At 41.3% G+C, this 18,249-nt stretch overlaps 1 protein-coding gene across 1 annotated transcript in view; it reads right to left on the bottom strand.

Annotated features, from left to right (window-relative positions):
* The window catches only part of PDLIM4 (PDZ and LIM domain 4), a 100,049-nt gene that overhangs the window by 31,745 nt on the left and 50,055 nt on the right, over positions 1–18,249 (bottom strand). Inside the window, exon 3 of the mRNA XM_070739297.1 lies at positions 15,468–15,552. Coding sequence (XP_070595398.1) covers positions 15,468–15,552 — 85 coding nt within the window. The remainder of the gene's footprint in view (positions 1–15,467; positions 15,553–18,249) is intronic.

Below are 18,249 nucleotides of genomic sequence, written 5' to 3'. Positions count from 1 at the left end.
AGTGTTTTGAGAGGAAATAAATGAGTTTGGATGTATGCTTTGAAACCACGTTGCTGATAATATTGTATTAGTTGAATCGTTTTGAGATTTGTTTTTGGTGCAAGATACCAGTTGTTATTGAAAGAACTCTGAGCAGGATATCTGAAAACATAGTTAAATGTTCAATGCATACGTCTATAGTTAAATGATTTTTAAAGAATATCTTGTCTGACTGAGATAGGTAGTCAAAACTATTTAATTTCAAACATATGTTGCAAAAAATCAGATGTAATTACTTCTATTCATTTATCACTGATGGTGGCCTTTCTGTTATTCTTAATTTTGTTTTGTTTATAAAACTCAAGGACCTAGTTTTATTGAAGCGGAAATAGTATAATTAAATATAATGTCTGCAATGTGGCTGAGCAGGAGATGGCTTCCCAATCATTTTATTCTAGCTCAACTTAAATATTTAATTGTAAATGTTCAGATATTTACCCTGTAATTCCCACAATGGACTAACATTTGTAGTCATGTTCAGTTTAGAAGGTAATACTATTAAGTCAGCATCATAGAATTCAAGCAAGCTAATTCCTCTTAACTTCTAATTGCAGAGTCCTGTTAAATCCTTCTTGATGTACTGTATATGTTTTTTTCTGGATGTGGTCTGCCTAGTCTTTTCAGGATTGTGATATACCAAGTCATAATGAAGGCACAAACAGCAGTTCTTCCAATACTATATATTTATTATTCATTTACTTCATCCTTATCAGGAACCTCCTTTGGAAATGTAATAATAATTTTAGGGATGTTGACGGAACAACTTCTATAAGAGGATCAACTTAATGCCAGAAAGTTTTATTAAACAGCCGTATTTCTTTCCAAAATTGAGGAGTCACCCAATTAGATCCATATTTGATTCCTAGGTTTTGTTTGTTAAATCCTGTTCTACTTTATTCTCCTCTTTTGCTCCTGTTCTAAATATTTTATTTCCAGTTTCATAAAAGACATTTCTGTTTTAATTCCATTCAATGCAGTTTTCATTTTCATTATATTCTATAAAATACATATTCATCTCTGGTATTCCATGACCAATCTGCTTACTAACGCAACCCCCCCACCTCTAACTATTACTAAAAGGAAATGGCTCTTGTAGTGGATTTTTTGGTATCTTGTAACTGAGAAAATGAAATTTTAGAAGTGTTATAATTCTTCTCTTTTTATCACCAGAAAAGATTATGTCATAAAACTATCTAAGATTATGTGAATTTAAATGCTTTCTTTCTATTTTGTATTTGATCAGTTTCAAAAGTAAATGCTCTGTTTATACAGGTAGTCAGCTTACGCTCACATAATAACATAAAAAGAGCCATGCTGAATCAGGCCAAAGCCCATTGAGTCCAGCATTCTGTGTGTCACACAGTACACCAATTGTACATGGGGATCTTGAGCAGAAAGAGAAGGCAAACCCTCCCTTTCCCTTGACTCCTAACAAATGGTACCCAAGGGAATCCTGCCTGCCTCAATCAACATAGAGGCGGCATTTGGACATCCGTTTCAATAACCACCAATACACTTGGCATCCATTAATCTGTCTAATCCTGCCTTGAAGCTATCAAGGCTGACAGCTGTCACGATCTTTTCTGGAAGTGAATTCCATAAACCAATGACCCTCTGGGTGAAGAAATATTTCCCTTTATTTGTCCTCACTTTGTTACCTGTGAGCTTTAGGGAGTGCCCCCTCGTCCAGTATTGTGTGATAGAGAAAATAATTTTTCTCTATCCACATTTTCTATCCCATGCATGATTTTATACACCTCTTAAACACCATCTTTCAAGGCTGAAGCGTTGCAACCTGGTTTCATTTCCTTGATCATTCTTGTTGCCCTTTTTTTGTACCTTTCCCAGTTCCATTATATCCTTCTTGAGGTGCCAGAACTGTATACAGTACTCCCACAATTGAGCCCAAAATTTATGTTACTAAGAGAAATTTGTTGAGTGAGTTTTGCCCCATTTTACAACTTTTCTTGCCACATTTGTTAAATGAATCACTTTAGTTGTTACATTAGTAATATGGTTGTTAAGTGAATCTGGCTTCCGCATTGACTTTGCTTGGCAGATGGTTGCAAAAGGGGATCAAATGACCCCAAGACACTGCAACAGTCATAAATATGAACCACTTGTCAAGCATCAGAATGTAATCTTTCATGTTTCCATTAGATATATGTTGGTTGTTCATGCTTGCTTTATCTATTTATATTATTTTTAATACAATTTAAAATGCTACTTTATATGTGAATTGCTAGCTCTATAGATGAAGGGATAGAATTATTATCATTAATATTCATAATAGCAATCAGATGCCTGTTCAACCATGTATAAAACCAGATTTTTTTTCATCTGGGAGCCTTTTAGTATTAATAGCATCCTTACATAAAAAGATTTTCCCAATGATTCAGTGCCATATAAAATATAATTGATGGTATTACTCTTTGGATATGAATATTCCCCAAAGAGGAACCGCAAATTACATTGTTTTCAGAATTATTTATTTACCCAACTATTGTTGCTTAGTTACAAACAGACTTTTACTAGCATGCTGAAAATGACAAAGTGATTTATTTACAGGAAGTAACAGTGTGGAAATGAGAGAGTGAGATGGTTAACAGAACCATGATTGTTTTCCCATGAGCTTTGACCACGTAGGTGAAGCACAAATGAAACTAAGAATAGGAATATGTCAGGCAACAATTTACTAGCAAATTAGGAATATAATGTTGGCTATTTAAGCACCTCTATATTTCTTTCTAAAACCAAAAGAAAACTACCTATCTATGGGTATCTGCTGGAGGGAGATAATTGCTTACTTTGAGTACTGAAATTATTAATTTCTGTCAGATTTCAATTGGATTGATACAATCCTCAAAGATAATAAATAATAAAATAGAGATACTAATATAATAAATTATGATATTCATTTCAGACACTCTAGTTAATGTAGGTAACTCACATTAGTGTAGTGACTTGGAAACCTAACCATGCACCATATTTAATGTGTTTTATCATTACTGGATAGAGCAACAATAACATTTGGAGGATTTTAAATGACATTTCCACCCCTAGCAATTTGAACTCCTGGAATGAGCTGTCTCTAAAATGATATTGTGATGTGAACGGAAAGGAGGGAGGGAGGGAGGGCAGGAAAACGATAATTTGTACAAATTGTACAAATTCATTCCATTCATGATTTATTTCAACAACAGTACAGTAGCTGCAAAGTTTTTGTATCTTTCCACCACTAAATCATCCATAGACAAGCTTAGAGTTCCTTATAGGATCTAAAATTGTGCCAGGGTGTTTTCTCATCTTTTTCTTTTCTCAAGAGCATAATAATTCTTTTCATACTTGTAATGCATTCCATTAAATTAAACTGTGGGTTTTATGCACCAAATGCTGCTTTAAAGATTCACTATTTATACCATGAATTTTGTTTAATGTTTATATTTTTTATGGAAAAATTAAGCTTTAACAACTGAAATCCAATTAGTTTAGAGCAGTTTCTTTAATTAAAACAGTTTAGGTTTATATTACCTAATCCTTTCAAACAAAGGTGCAGTGCTAGAAGGTGGGGGTTTTTTGGGGGGAAGAGGGGATTCTTGTGATTTTTAAACACACACATACACATACAGTAGTTCATAATAGAACAGATTCTTAAAACTTGCTGACCCTTCCTTAGTTTTCTAGGGAGTTATTGTTTTAGTTATCTCAAACTAAAACCTATCATAGTTTTTCTCTTCACTGTCCAGGTCTGCTATTTCCTGTTCCTAACTTTCTCAGTCTCTCCCTCACGGTCTCATTGTCCGATAAATATTCTAAAGAATAAAATGTCCAGCCAGCCAAAACCTTTATTACTTTGTTAAATCACTGGCTTCAAATCAGTTTATTCATTACCAGCACTCCTTATGACAGAGTGAGATCAAATTAAAACGGTTGAAAGGATAGATTCTTTTATCTACCAGTCAGGTTACCAGGCTAACAAAATAAAATACTAGTTATATCCAAATGACCATTAGTAGGTAGCACAGAGTTAGAATTTCCAGTATTTCGTGACCTCTTCTGGCTATTTGGATTTTTGCAAGGGAGACATGATAAGCTCCCTTTTTTTAGGTGCATTCTAATCAGTCTTTGATTACTGCTGATTGCCTGGACTGGTCCATGAAGTTCTCTTATCAAGATTTCAGAAGTGGTTTGACATTGCCTTCTTGGACTGAAAGAAAGTGACTGGCCCAAGGCCACCCATTGGTCTTTGTGCCTAAGGCACGGCTAGAACTCATGGGCTCCTGGTGAATAGCCTGATGGCACCAAACTGATTTTCACAGGCGTAATGTTGTAGGTATATTTTGTTGCCATTGCTTAGTGGACAAAGTAAATAATATGGGATTTCATCAGCATAAGGGCAACACGAATAAACAAGTACAGGGCAGCTATTTCAAGCAGTTCAGCACTGCAGCCAATTCACTCAGACAAATGATAGAATACAGTGGTACCTCGGTTCTCAAATGCCTTGGTTGTCGTACATTTCGGATACCGAACAAAATTTTCAGCAAAAATTTCCTTTGGTATCTGAACAAAAATTCGGATACCGAACTGCCACAGAAAATTTTGTTATTTATCTGAAATGTTACCGCTGGGGGCGGCTGCAATCCCAGCAGCTTCGGGGGGCTCCTTCCTCAATGCTTTGTCTTGGTACCTGTAGGAAGCTGCACCAACTTTCTCCTTCCCGGTGGCGGCAACGGCGGTGGCTTCCCTTCGAGGAACAACAGCGCTGGGACCGTCATGTGATGAAGGGAAGCCACCGGAGCCATCTCAGCAGTTGCCGCCGCTCCAGCAGCTTCTGTTCATTACGTGACGTTCCAGGCACTGTTGCTACTCGAAGGGAAGCCGCCGCCATTGCCGCCGCCGGGAAGGAGAAAGTTGGTGCAGCTGCCTACAGGTAACAAGACGAAGCACTGAGGAAAGGAGCCCCCCGAAGCTGCCGGGATTGCAGCCGCCTCCACCCTTCCTGCAACTTGGAGCGCTTACAGAGCTCCTCAGATTTTTTATCCCATAGGAAATGAAGAAAATAGATTTAATTGGTTTCCAGCGAGTCAACAGGGGCTGGGAACCAATTAAATCCATTTCCATTATTTCCTATGGGATAAATTAATTCAGTACTCGACCAAATCGGTTCTCGACCACACTTCTGGAACGAATTGTGGTCGAGAACCAAGGTACCAATGTACTTTGAAATTATTAGATGAGGCTAGTTGGAATGCACCAACTTCCCATACTAATCAGGGAGTTAAATTTGATGATCTAGATTTTGATATGCTGAATGAGTGAGTGAGTGAGTTAGATAGATAGATATATTTGAGCCAAGATAAATGAAAAGAAATCACAAAAAGGAATCCTGAATAAAAAGAAAGCAGTACCATTCTTTTACAATCACCATATGGTTGTGTTTTGACTAAAAGCCTGTAAGAGAAAAAAACCTAAGACAATTTATATTAATGTTCACTTTTCTCCAATGGCCTGAAAATTATATACATAGGGGAGTGATGAGACTTTCATTCTCTTCTCCCATAAGACCTTACATATTTTCACACTAATAATAATAATTGCCCTGACTTACCACTGTAAAATGTTTAGAACACTTTATATACACACATTACAGTGATACCTCTACTTACGAACTTAATTCATTAAGTGACCAGGTTCTTAAGTAGAAAAGTTTGTAAGATGGAGCAATTTTTCCCATAGGAATTAATGTAAAAGCAAATAATGCATGCAATTTGGGAAACCATAGGGAAGGTTCTTTTTCCTCCCAGGAGATTCCTAGAGAGGCCCCATGGAGGTTTCTCCCCACATTTCCGGCCCTGTTTCCTCCCAGGAGATTCCTAGAGAGGCTTCTCCTCACCTTTTCCAGCCCCATTTCCTCCCAGGAAATTCCTACAGAGGCTTCTCCTCACCTTTTCCGGCCCTATTTCCTCCCAGGAGATTCCTAGAGAGGCCCCTAGAGGCTTCTCCCTGCCTTTTCCAATTACAGTTTTGGAGGCTTGGGTTTGTAAGTGGAAAATGGTTCTTGAGAAGAGGCAAAAAATATTGAACACCCAGTTCTTATCTAGAAAGGTTCGTAAGTAGAGGCATTCTTAGGTAGAGGTACCTCTGTATTATCATTGTAATTGCAAGATAAATATTAGAATCAATAGAAGAGAATATGTGTTGCCCTGTCTGTGTTAGTAAATGTGTTGTTTTCTTCTTGACAGTTCCTTGATCGACACTCTCAGAATCATTTCTCTACAGCACTAGATGGCTCGCTCCAATCTGGGAATCTATAATTTCTAGACCCCAGAGGGTGAGTCAGTAACACCTGAGAGCTATTTCTAATCCATCAAGTGTAGTGGCAATTTCTTTCTAAACAATCTAAATTTCCAAAACTTGAAAAAAGCACTGGACAACCTATGACCCATTGGATCTTCTTTTGTCAATATTTTCTTACTTAAACAGATAAATAAAATGGCCACGGGGGGGGGGGGGGTACAAAAGCAATGAGAATGCAGTGTCTTGCTGGCTTCCTTATTGATTTTTGCATGTGGAAACTGTTAGAGAACATCAGACATCAAAATCACATGATTGTGCTGCTGATGCAGTGCCCAATATTTTGCAAATACAACTGGTCTGAAGATTCTTCAAATTTCAATTCCATGGATGTAACAGACCCTAAATTATGTGTGCATTCTTTAAGTTAAAGTTTTTGACATATCTCAATTCAAAAATCATTGCCCCACAATGCCCTATTTTGGCTATTTAAAAGTTATAAACAGATAAACACAAGAAAGTTTTAATAGTATATAGATATTAAGTTATACTAGTCACAACATGCTTCACAATCCATTTCTAGGCTACCATGTTTTGCAAGACAACAATTTATATAAAAGATATATACTATGGTTTTTTAATCCTTCATGTAAAACCAACGGGAGTTACAAAATATTGCCTCTACCTAGAAAAATTTAAAAACTCCACAGAAATATTTTAAGTACTGCAGTGATTGTAATTTAATGCCTGCTCAAAAGTAAAGAAACAGCCTATGACAGTGCTGGTGAACCTATGGCACGCGTGCCAGAAGTGGAATGCAGAGCCATCTCTCCTGTTATGTCAGCTGTCACCCGTTGCTCTTCTGGCTTCCTGCATGCACCAGCCAGCTGGTCTTCACATGCACATGCACACCATATATCAGAAGACCAGGTGACTGGTGCACTTGCACACGCTGGAAACCAGAAGCTCAGCTTCTCCAGCATGCGCATGCTCTTCTGATTTCTGGCGCTTCCATGCGTGCTTGCTAGGGAGCTGCTCTTCTGGTTTCTGCCACGCCTCTGCGTGTGCACTCACTCCCGTTTTGGCACTCAATGTCGAAAAGGTTCATAAACACTGGCCTATAACTACTAGCAAGTTAGTTACAGAAAGCAGTAAATAACAGCAACTTTCCAACCACTTAATCTAAATCTAGTAAAATAATGAATTATGAAAGTTACTCTTCAGTATCTCCTAAACTTTTAATTTGCCTGACATATTTTTAAAAAGGGCACAAATCTATTCTAGTTGATGACTGCAAATATACCAGTGTGCGGACTCCCTCCCACCCGCTCCTAGTGGGTCGCTCGGGATTCTCCAAATTATTTCATCCAGAAGGCACAGCCAAGAATTTGTTCAGGTGAGACGACCCCGACCGAGGTCAGGGGACCTCCTTTTATTGTAAACAGACAATTAGAGAGTTGGATACATGTGACAAACCAGGTCCAATACAAAATGATTGCACAATACTGCAGCAAAATTCATCCAATGGGAAAGGTACAAAACAACAGGTGAGTGAGGTAGTAATGCCTTTTGTGGAATGTGCTTAGGTGAGGGATGGAAAAACACCATTTGGACTTTAGCATAGGTTAACCCTGTGTACGGCTCTCCGGCTATACACAGGCATTCCTATCTGCTGAGGGCCAAACAGGGGACAACACATACCTATCTTAGAGCATTAACCTGGACACTATGTTGCAACACCAGTGATTTGTGAAATAAACTCTTCCTTGAGTTGAACCTAATTCCTGCTTTGTTGCAAAAATGGTTTGCCTCTATCCCTTTTTAGGATTTTTGTTTTGTAGTCCCTGTTTTCCCATCTAAGTACCAACTGGATCTGTTTAGCTTCTTCCAAATTAGTCAGGGTTCTTTCAACTGCTCTTGCAATCTGAGGAATACTCCTATTGGTTGGAATCTACAGTATATTGGACATCATAGAGACTACTGCTATGGCAGGAATAGGTTTTGTGATATAGGCAGGCATTGTTTTGGCACATTATCCAGTCACATAGTTAATTTCCATTTTAAAAATAAATTAAGAATATGTTTTGTAATGGCAAGAATAAAAATTAATGTGCATTCTCCCTCAGAAATATATTTGGCAGAAGAATTCATGCATTTGTTTCCAATAGACTGTCCCCCCATATGGACAGCTCTGGAAAACATCAACAACATTTGGAAACAGTTTTTTAAGAATAAATTGCTGCAGCTGATTAATTGGGCAAACGCAGTCAAGAAATGGGGAAAAATACAGACAGCATCATCATGCTTCTCCAATAAACCCAGATTAAGGATGTGCCTCCAATATTTGCCCTACACCTTGCTTTTGCAACAAACAGGATACTCAAAAGAAATAATATCCTTGAAAATTATTTTATGATAAAATAATTCAGAATAGCATTAAATTATACGCCTGTTAATTGGTGTTGATTTGCATGGAATAGCAATAGCACTTAGACTTATATACCACTTTGTAGTGCTTTATAGAAACATAGAAACATACATAGAAGATTTACGGCAGAAAAAGACCTCATGGTCCATCTAGTCTGCCCTTATACTATTTCCTGTATTTTATCTTAGGATAGATATATGTTTATCCCAGGCATGTTTAAATTCAGTTACTGTGGATTTACCAACCACGTCTGCTGGAAGTTTGTTCCAAGGATCTACTACTATTTCAGTAAAGTAATATTTTCTCATGTTGCTTCTGATCTTTCCCCCAACTAACCTCAGATTGTGCCCCCTTGTTCTTGTGTTCACTTTCCTATTAAAAACACTTCCCAGCTGAATCTTATTTAACCCGTTAACATATTTAAATGTTTCCATCATGTCCCCCCTTTTCTTTCTGTCCTCCAGACTATACAGATTGAGTTTATTAAGTCTTTCCTGATAAGTTTTATGCTTAAGACCTTCCACCATTCTTGTAGCCCGTCTTTGGACCCGTTCAATTTTGCCAATATCTTTTTGTAGGTGAGGTCTCCAGAACTGAACACAGTATTCCAAATGTGGTCTCACCAGTGGGATCACAATCTCCCTCTTCCTGCTTGTTATACCTCTAGCTATGCAGCCAAGCATTCTACTTGCTTTCCCTACTGCCTGACAGCACTGTTCACCCATTTTGAGACTGTCAGAAATCACTACCCCCAAATCTTCTCTTCTGAAGTTTTTGCTAACACAGAACTGCAATACAATACTCAGATTGAGGATTCCTTTTTCTCAAGTGCAGCATTATTTTACATTTGGAAACATTAAACTGCAGTTTCCATTGCTTTGACCATTTATCTAATAAAGCTAAATAATTTGCCATATTACAGACGCCTCCAGGAATATCAACCCTATTGCACACTTTAGAGCAGTGTTCCCTCTAATTTTTTTTCGGGGTGAGCGGAAAAGTATAGTGTCTGAGCGGCAGTCCCTTTGGCACTGGGCAGCATATAAGTATAAATAAATAAATAAATAAATAACTACTCTCCCTGCCTTCCGTAAAGTTCTTAAAACCCACCTTTGTCGTCAGGCATGGGGAAACTGAAACACCTCCCCCGGCCACGTACAATTTATGTATGGTATGTTTGTGTGTGTGCTTGTTAATATAGTGGGGTTCTTTTTAAAACTATTTTAAATACTTAAATTTATTGAATCTATTTGGATTTGTACGATTGTTTATATTTTTATTGTGAGCCGCCCCGAGTTCGCGGAGAGGGGCGGCATACAAATCTAAATAATAAATAAATAAATTAAATAAATAAATAAAATAAATATATAAATAAAGTAAGTAAGTAAGTAAGTAAGTAAGTAAGTAAGTAAGTAAGTAAGTAAGTGTGGGCGTGAACTATCACACATGAGCAAGTTCTTGCATCCATAATTCTATCCTTTCTATGTCTTCCTCCCTCTTTCCTCCCTCCCACTTTCCTTTCTATCTCTCCCTCCCTCTTTTCTTTCTATCTTTCCCTCCCTCTTTCCTTTCTATCTCTCCCTCCCTCTTTCCTTTCTATCTTTCTTTCCCCCTTTCTCCAAGCCCTTCCTTTTCCCTCTCCCTAACTACCCCCTTCTCCCTCCTTTCTATCTCTCCCTCCCCCTTTCTCTCTCCCTTCCTTCATCTTTCATTCCCTCTCTCTCCATCCCTCTTCCTTTCTCTCTTCCTTCCTTCCTCTCTTTTTTGTTCTTTCTCTCTCCCTCCTTCCCTCCCTCTATGTCTTTCCCTCCCCCTCCTTCCCCCCTCTCTTGCTTTCTTTCCCTGTCTTTCTCTCTTGCTTGCTTTCTCGCTTTCTTTCTCATTCTCTCTCCCCTCCTTTCTCTCTCTCTCTCTTTTTCTCTCGTTCACCACGCCGGCAACAGAGAGAAAAAGAGAGAGAGAGAGAGAGAGATGGAGAGAGAGTGGAGGGCGCCGTTGTCTTCGCCTCTGCCCGGCGGCTCTGCAGTGAAGAGGAAGCAGCTGCGCACCGCCTCCCGGGAGCCCGGCCGAATTTTGGAGCCGTTTTGTTTTCGGCAGGGCGGAGGCGGCGCGTGGAGGCGAAGACACGGTGCCCGGCCAAGCTCCGCCTTCCGGTATCCCAGCCGACTTTTGGAGCCGTTTTGTTTTCAGCTGGGCTCCCGGGAGGCGGAGCGTGGCCGGGCACCGTGTCTTCGCCTCCGCGCACCGCCTCCGCCCGGCCGAAAACAAAACGGCTCCAAAAGTCAGCTGGGCTCCTGGGAGGCAGGACGCTGTGGCCGGGCGCTGTGTCTTCGCCTCCGTGCGGCTCTGCAGCGAAGAGGAAGTAGCCGCACACCGCCTCCCGGGAGCCCGGCCGACTTTTGGAGCCGTTTTGTTTTTGGCCGGGCGGAGGCGGCACGCGGAGGCGAAGACACGGCGCCCGGCCAAGCCCCGCCTCTCGGGAGCCTGGCCGACTTTTGGAGCCGTTTTGTTTTCGGCCAGGCGGAGGCGGCGCGCGGAGGCGAAGACACGGCGCCCGGCCACGCTCCGCCTCCCAGTATCCCAGCCGACTTTTGGAGCTGTTTTGTTTTCAGCTGGGCTCCCGGGAGGCGGAGCGTGGCTGGGCGCCGTGTTGCAGCGGAGGAGAAAGATAGGCGGAGCGGGCAGCGAGCGGCGGGCGGCCGGGCGGGCAGCCAGGTGTTCGGGGGGCAGCCGGCGCACACTCCCCAAATCTCCCTGCCAGCCCACCCGCCCGGAACATTCAAAATAAGAAAACCCTTCGCTCTTACTTTGAATGTTCCAGGCGGGCGCGCAGGCAGGGAGATGGGAAGAGCGTGCGCCGGCCCACGCGCCCGCCAGCCTCCGGAGAACGCCTGCCCCTCCCCCTCTCTTGCAGCGGAGGAGAAAGAGAGGCCGGGCGGGTGGGGGGCAGGGCCGAGAAGCTAGGAGCGCGAGGGGGCCGGAGGCACCATGGAGAGGCAGGTGTGGGCGCGGCTCCCTTCTACTGCCCGCGACTCCCCGCCCGCCCCCCCTCCCCTCCCCCGCGGGCTGGCAGGGGGATGGGGACTGCGCGCCCGAGGAAAAAGGTGTGCACGGGGGTATTTTGGAGAGCGCGCACGCGCACGTGCGCAGCTTACAGGGAACAGTGCTTTAGAGTCATCGGCAAATAAGCAAAGCTTCCCTACCAAACCTTTGCCTATGTCATTCACAAAGATATTAAAAAGAATAGGACCCAGAACAGACCCTTGTGGCACACCATTTGAAACCAGTCTCTGCTCAGAACACTCGCCATTAAAACAACCCTCTGATGTCTACGCTTCAGCCAGCTGCAAATCCACTGAACTCTCCAGGGATTAAGTCCAATCTTCACTAACTTATCTATCAGCTCTTTATATGGAACCGTATCAAAGGCTTTGCTGAAGTCCAGATAGGCAATATCCACGGCACCACCTTTATCCAACACCTTTGTGACATAGTAAAAGAAATCAATGGAGGACATGATTTGCCTTCAGTAAAGCCATGCTGGTTTGGGTCCAATAAATTATTGGTTTTTAGGTGCTGATTTAACCTCTTTTTGAATAGAGTCTCCATCATTTTAACTACAGTGGTACCTCGAGATACGAGTTTAATTCGTTCCGGACCTGCGCTCTTAAGTCGAGCAGCTCTTATCTCGAACGACTTTTCCCCATAGGAATTAATGTAAATAATTTTAATTGGTTCCAGCCCTCAAAAAACTCACAAAGTTAGTCTAAATTATGCAGAAAGACATGTTTTTAATGAAGAAATGTACATGTACATATAAATGAATAATGAAGTTTCTTTCACTTAACTTGTAAACTTTCTTAAACTTTTAAATTTACATATGTTCAACTTCTCTGCCACCCAATCCTGTAGGACAGAGGTCCCCAACCCTTTTTGCACCAGGGACCGGCTTTAAGCGATCAAGAGAGGAATGGGTGAATGAATGGACGGAGGGTGGGAAGGAAGGAAGGAAAGAGGGAAGGGACAGGAACAGAGGAAGGAAGCAAGGAAACTTATGAAAGGGGAGAGTAAGAGAGGAATGAGTGAAGGGAGGGAGGGAGGGAAGAAGGTGGGAAGGAGAAAGAAAAGAAGAAATAGAGGAAGGGAAGGTAAAAGAGAGAAAGAAAAAGAGCAAGAAAGAAAGAAAGAAAGGGGGAAGGGACAGGAACAGAGGAAGGAAGCAAGGAAACTTATGAAAGGGGAGAGTAAGAGAGGAATGAGTGAAGGGAGGGAGGGAGGGAAGAAGGTGGGAAGGAGAAAGAAAAGAAGAAATAGAGGAAGGGAAGGTAAAAGAGAGAAAGAAAAAGAGCAAGAAAGAAAGCTGCAAGCACCCCCCCGAGCCCCCCAGGCCGGCTGCAACCTTTTAAAACACGCGCACCGCTTCGCAGCTGTCTCCTGAAGCCGAACGCGGAAGTTAGCGTTTGGCTTCAGGAGACAGCTCCTTGGCGCTTGTATCTCGAATTTGGGCTTGTAAGTAGAACAAAAATATCTCTCCCCTCCCAGCTCTTATCTCGAGTTGCTCTTAAGTAGAGCAGCTCTTATGTCGGGGTTCCACTGTACAACTGATGTCAAGCTAACACTCTATAGCACTCCCTAAGCAGATTTTAGAGTCAGCATTTGCCCCCAACATTCTGAGTCCTCAGTTTACTGATCTTGGAAAGATGGAATGTTGAGTCAACCTTGAGCCAGTCAGGATTGAACTGCTGGCTCTTGTAATAAGTACTGCAAATCTTTGCTATTTGTATCAGCAACTTTTGCAATCTTTTGAGAAAGTCTGTCTTGTTATTTGGAAGCCTAGCACATATTTACAATTGCTCTGGTATTGTGCTGATGCAATGGTGGCAGGGAACAACTTATTCAGTGTCACCTGGTATTATATAGAGCCTAAAACGTAGAGTATGTTTGACTCCAAATTTTTTTCTGTTATATGTCAGTACTTTACTGCTTTAAGCAACTCAAGAAGTCAAGATTTGTGAGAAAAGCATAGAAACAATGACGTTAACTATCTAAACCAGTGAACTGGAATGAGTGTACATGCGCATGAATATGCGCGCATGCCAGAGCACCAAAAATCACATGCGCCAGATCACCAAAGACCAGCCAGCCTTTGGGGTTTCTGGTACACATATGCATGCCAGCCAGCTGGGTGTTGCACATACTGGAGCACCAGAAACCCCCAAAACAGCTGGCTGACATAGGCATGCCTGTTTTTTGATGATTTTTTAATGATTTTGGGGGGCATTTTCCAGGGCATTTTCAGGCTGTTTTGGGGAAGGCACAAAGACCAGCTGGCTGGCATGCATGCATGCACCAGAAAAGCTGGCGATGGTGCACATACCCACACAGGTGGCTCTGCGTGCCACCTCTGGCATGCATGCCATAGGTTCACCATCATGGGTCTAAACCAGTGGTTCCCAAACTTTTTTTGGCCATGCTCCACCTAAGCATCTTTAAAATCATGAGAGGCCTCCCCCCCCGCCCCATAATATATAATTCTTATTATTCAAAAATTGAACTACTCACATGGAGGAAGCCTAAAAAGCCATTAACTGGGTTTAAACAATGTTCCAATTGCCCCATTAAAAATAAAATTGCCCCCCTGTAGGGCGTGGGCCCCACATTGGGAACCACTGGTCTAAACCATATCACCACTTCACAGATGTTGCAGAATTTAAACATTTCATTTTAGAATTAATTCATGGACCATTATGAGCTACCACACAGGCTAATTCAGAAGTATATACTGTATAATGCATTCAAAGAAGTTGACAGATAGAATCTAAACTGGTAGAAAATCTCTCCTGCTAGCTAAGGATATTGGTGGCAAAACAGTTTTCTCCTCCAGAGCACCAAGAGTAGGATACTAATGAAGAAATATCCTTTATTTGCTCTTTTACTGATCTCGCTGCTGCATTTATGTTGCATTGGCTTTTTAAAAAAATTCTGCCAACTAGGAAATATATTCCCTAGCATTATAATGTTCATACAAAGTCAAATGATTTGAATGGGAAATATACAGTACTTCACCACAAGTAGACTTTATAGACTGTTGCCACTGTATGCAGAGTCTCTATGGGCTGTTGCTATGAAAGGTTAGTGAAAGTGTGATCACTTGCCTAGCCCATATATGGACAGCATGAAATGTAAAGATCCATTTGTTATAAACATCAACATACCACACTATCGAAACAGACATTTAGACATTACAGTTGAATCTAAAAATACTCTGGAAATATATCTAAAGGATACTAAAAGAAGGCTCTGATTCCAAGTAAATGAACAAACCTTTTTTTAAAAAATTAGAAAAGAAACCATAGTTTAAATTCCTTTAGTACTGGATCTACCTAATACTCATCTTTATTATGTGTCCCGTCCTGTCCCCCCCCCCCCCACTTCGGCAAGCCTTCAACAGAAATAAAGCTTATTAACCTCTTTTAAAATTAGTCTTTGATATAAACCTCCGTAAGTTATTTCAAATAGAACATAGGCAGCAAACATAAATAAAATACAAACAGTAAAGGACTTTGCATACGTAAATATACAAAAGATCGAGAAGGCAACATATTTTTCTGATGTCCTAACTATGCATTTAATGTCCAACTATATTGAGGAAGATTGATGTCCTATTTTTAAAAATGGTTTAAATTATATAAAGATCACATACCTGTGGTTCAGGTTCTACACTGACACGATAAGCTTGTGCTTTCCCATCTTCTACCGTATTAGGTGACCAAACCTTGCTTTCAGCCCTGCAATGGAAAATTAAGAATTATATATACAATGCACTGTAGATTGTTAGTAAACCTGAATATGTTTTTATACATTTCCAAGAATCCAGAAACCTGGATGAATGAAAAATATCATTTACTTATTTTTACTTTCCTATTATATTCTCTTTATACTGATAAGTAAACTTTCATCCATCTATCCATCCACTCAGTCAATAATTTTATATGGTGTCCATTTCAAATTCATGACTCTGGGCAGCTGAACAACAGTTAAAAGCACCATGAAAGGCCTAGTAATACAAACACAATACAACTATTGTTGCTTGGAGCTCCTGGAGAAAAAAAATGAAATATAAGTGCTACCAATAATTATAAAAAATAGGATCTACAGAGCATATGCCACTGCGGAATAACCTTGAATAATAAGCCTTTCCCGCTTTAGAATATACCATCCATTGTTCATTATTTTCTGTCTTTAATAAAACCATATTCTCAAATGTTAAAAAAAAAAGCAATACACCCATAATTAGCAGCTGAGAGGGGGGGGGGGAAGAAAAAGAAAAAAGCCATCAGCAAATCAATGTAAGCATTGCATGGTCTCTACCACAGATCCAAGCTTGGTGACACAACCACTTCTTTAAGGTCTTACAAAAGGCCGGCAGGGTCAGACGGAGTCAAATCTTTGGGCCAGGAGTGGGAGAGAGATGTTGTTCCAAAGCGACAGAAGTCTCTGCTAGATTGCATTCCCTAATGGATCTGACTCAGAGCATGCTTCATGTACCAGATCTACTGGATGGAGAGGGAGAGGTGGTTTCCTCACACAATCTGACTTCATGCCGTGGAAGGCTTTATTGGTAACAATCAGCACCAACTATCAGCACTATCATTTGAACCCAGAAGCACACTAAAAACTTGCAGGATAGAGATGTAGCATGTGTTGATCAAGGAGTACACATTATTATCCATGTTGCTGCATTTTGTACCACACACAGCTTCCGAATTCTTCAATGGCTGCCCCAGTAAAATGCATGGCAATAATCCATTTGGGAAGTGATTGATGCAAGAGTGATTGTGAGCAAATCTCCTCTTCTAGGAATGGGAACATGTGACAAACAATATGAAACTGTACAAAGGCCTGGTTACACAGCTACCTGTTCCTTAAAACCAGGAGATCGGCCAGATTGCACAGCAATTCTGTTTGAAGCAGTGCAGTCACCTTCAAAATTAAAGTTGAAGAGTCTCTAGAACCAGGATGCCCTAATACCCAAGACCACATAATCTTGTTAGGGTTGAAGCCTGTTGTTTCTCATCCAAACCTCCATAGTTTCCATACACTAAACTGAATTTCCACTGCATCACGTGGACAGTCAGAGGTGAAGATGAATTTATTTATTTATTTATTAGATTTGTATACCGCCCCTCTCCGTAGACTCGGGGCAGCTCACAACAGCAATAGAATAATTCATAACAAATCTAATAATTTAAAAACATTTTAAAAAAACCCATTATTAATCAGACATACATACAAACATACCATACATAAATTGTATAGGCCCAGGAGAGATATCTCAATTCCTCCATGCCTGGCGGCAAAGGTGGGTTTTAAGGAGTTTACAGAAGTCAAGGAGGGTGGGGGCAGTTCTAAAAACATCTCTCAGCTGTGGCGAGGGGGGCGTTTGCCCAGGTTCGCCTGGTGCACCAGTTGCGGCCCTATCTGGACCGGGACTCACTGCTCACAGTCACTCATGCCCTCATCACCTCGAGGTTCGACTACTGTAATGCTCTCTACATGGGGCTACCTTTGAAAAGTGTTCGGAAACTTCAGATCGTGCAAAATGCAGCTGCGAGAGCAGTCATGGGCCTACCTAGGTATGCCCATGTTTCACCATCACTCCGCAGTCTGCATTGGCTGCCGATCAATTTCCGGTCACAATTCAAAGTGTTGGTTATGACCTTTAAAGCCCTTCATGGCACTGGACCAGAATATCTCCGAGACCGCCTACTGCCGCACGAATCCCAGCGACCGATTAGGTCCCACAGAGTGGGCCTTCTCCGGGTCCCGTCAACTAAACAATGTCGGTTGGCGGGCCCCAGGGGAAGAGCCTTCTCTGTGGCGGCACCGGCCCTATGGAACCAACTCCCCCCGGAGATTAGGATTGCCCCTACTCTTCCTGCCTTCCGTAAACTCCTTAAAACCCACCTTTGTCGTCAGGCATGGGGGAATTGAAACATCTCCCCCTGGGCATGTTTAATTTATATATGGTATGCGTGTGTGTATGTCTGTTAGTATATGGGGTCTTTTAAATTTTTAAACATTTTAAAAACTGTTGGATTATTTATGATTTGTTGTTACATGTTGTGAGCCGCCCCGAGTCTTCGGAGAGGGGCGGCATACAAATCGAATAAATAATAATAATAATAATAATAATAATAATAATAATAATAATAATCTCTGGGAGGAGCTGGTTCCAGACAGTCGGGGCCGCCACAGAGAAGGCTCTTCCCCTGGGACCCGCCGAACGACATTGTTTAGTCGACGGGACCCAGAGAAGGCCAACTCTGTGGGACCTTATCGGTCGCTGGGATTTGTGCAGCAGAAGATACTATTGGCATGCCTCTGACTTCACAAAGTGGCTTCATGGAGATGTTTGCGGAGAAGGACGGCATATAAATCCAATAAATCTAATCTAATCTAATTTAAATAGTACCAAGCTCTTC

Source organism: Erythrolamprus reginae, chromosome 2, assembly GCF_031021105.1.
Source record: "Erythrolamprus reginae isolate rEryReg1 chromosome 2, rEryReg1.hap1, whole genome shotgun sequence".
NCBI classification, from domain to species: domain Eukaryota; kingdom Metazoa; phylum Chordata; class Lepidosauria; order Squamata; family Dipsadidae; genus Erythrolamprus; species Erythrolamprus reginae.
Note: the sequence above shows the minus strand (reverse complement) of the source record. Positions and strands in the feature narration are given on the sequence as shown.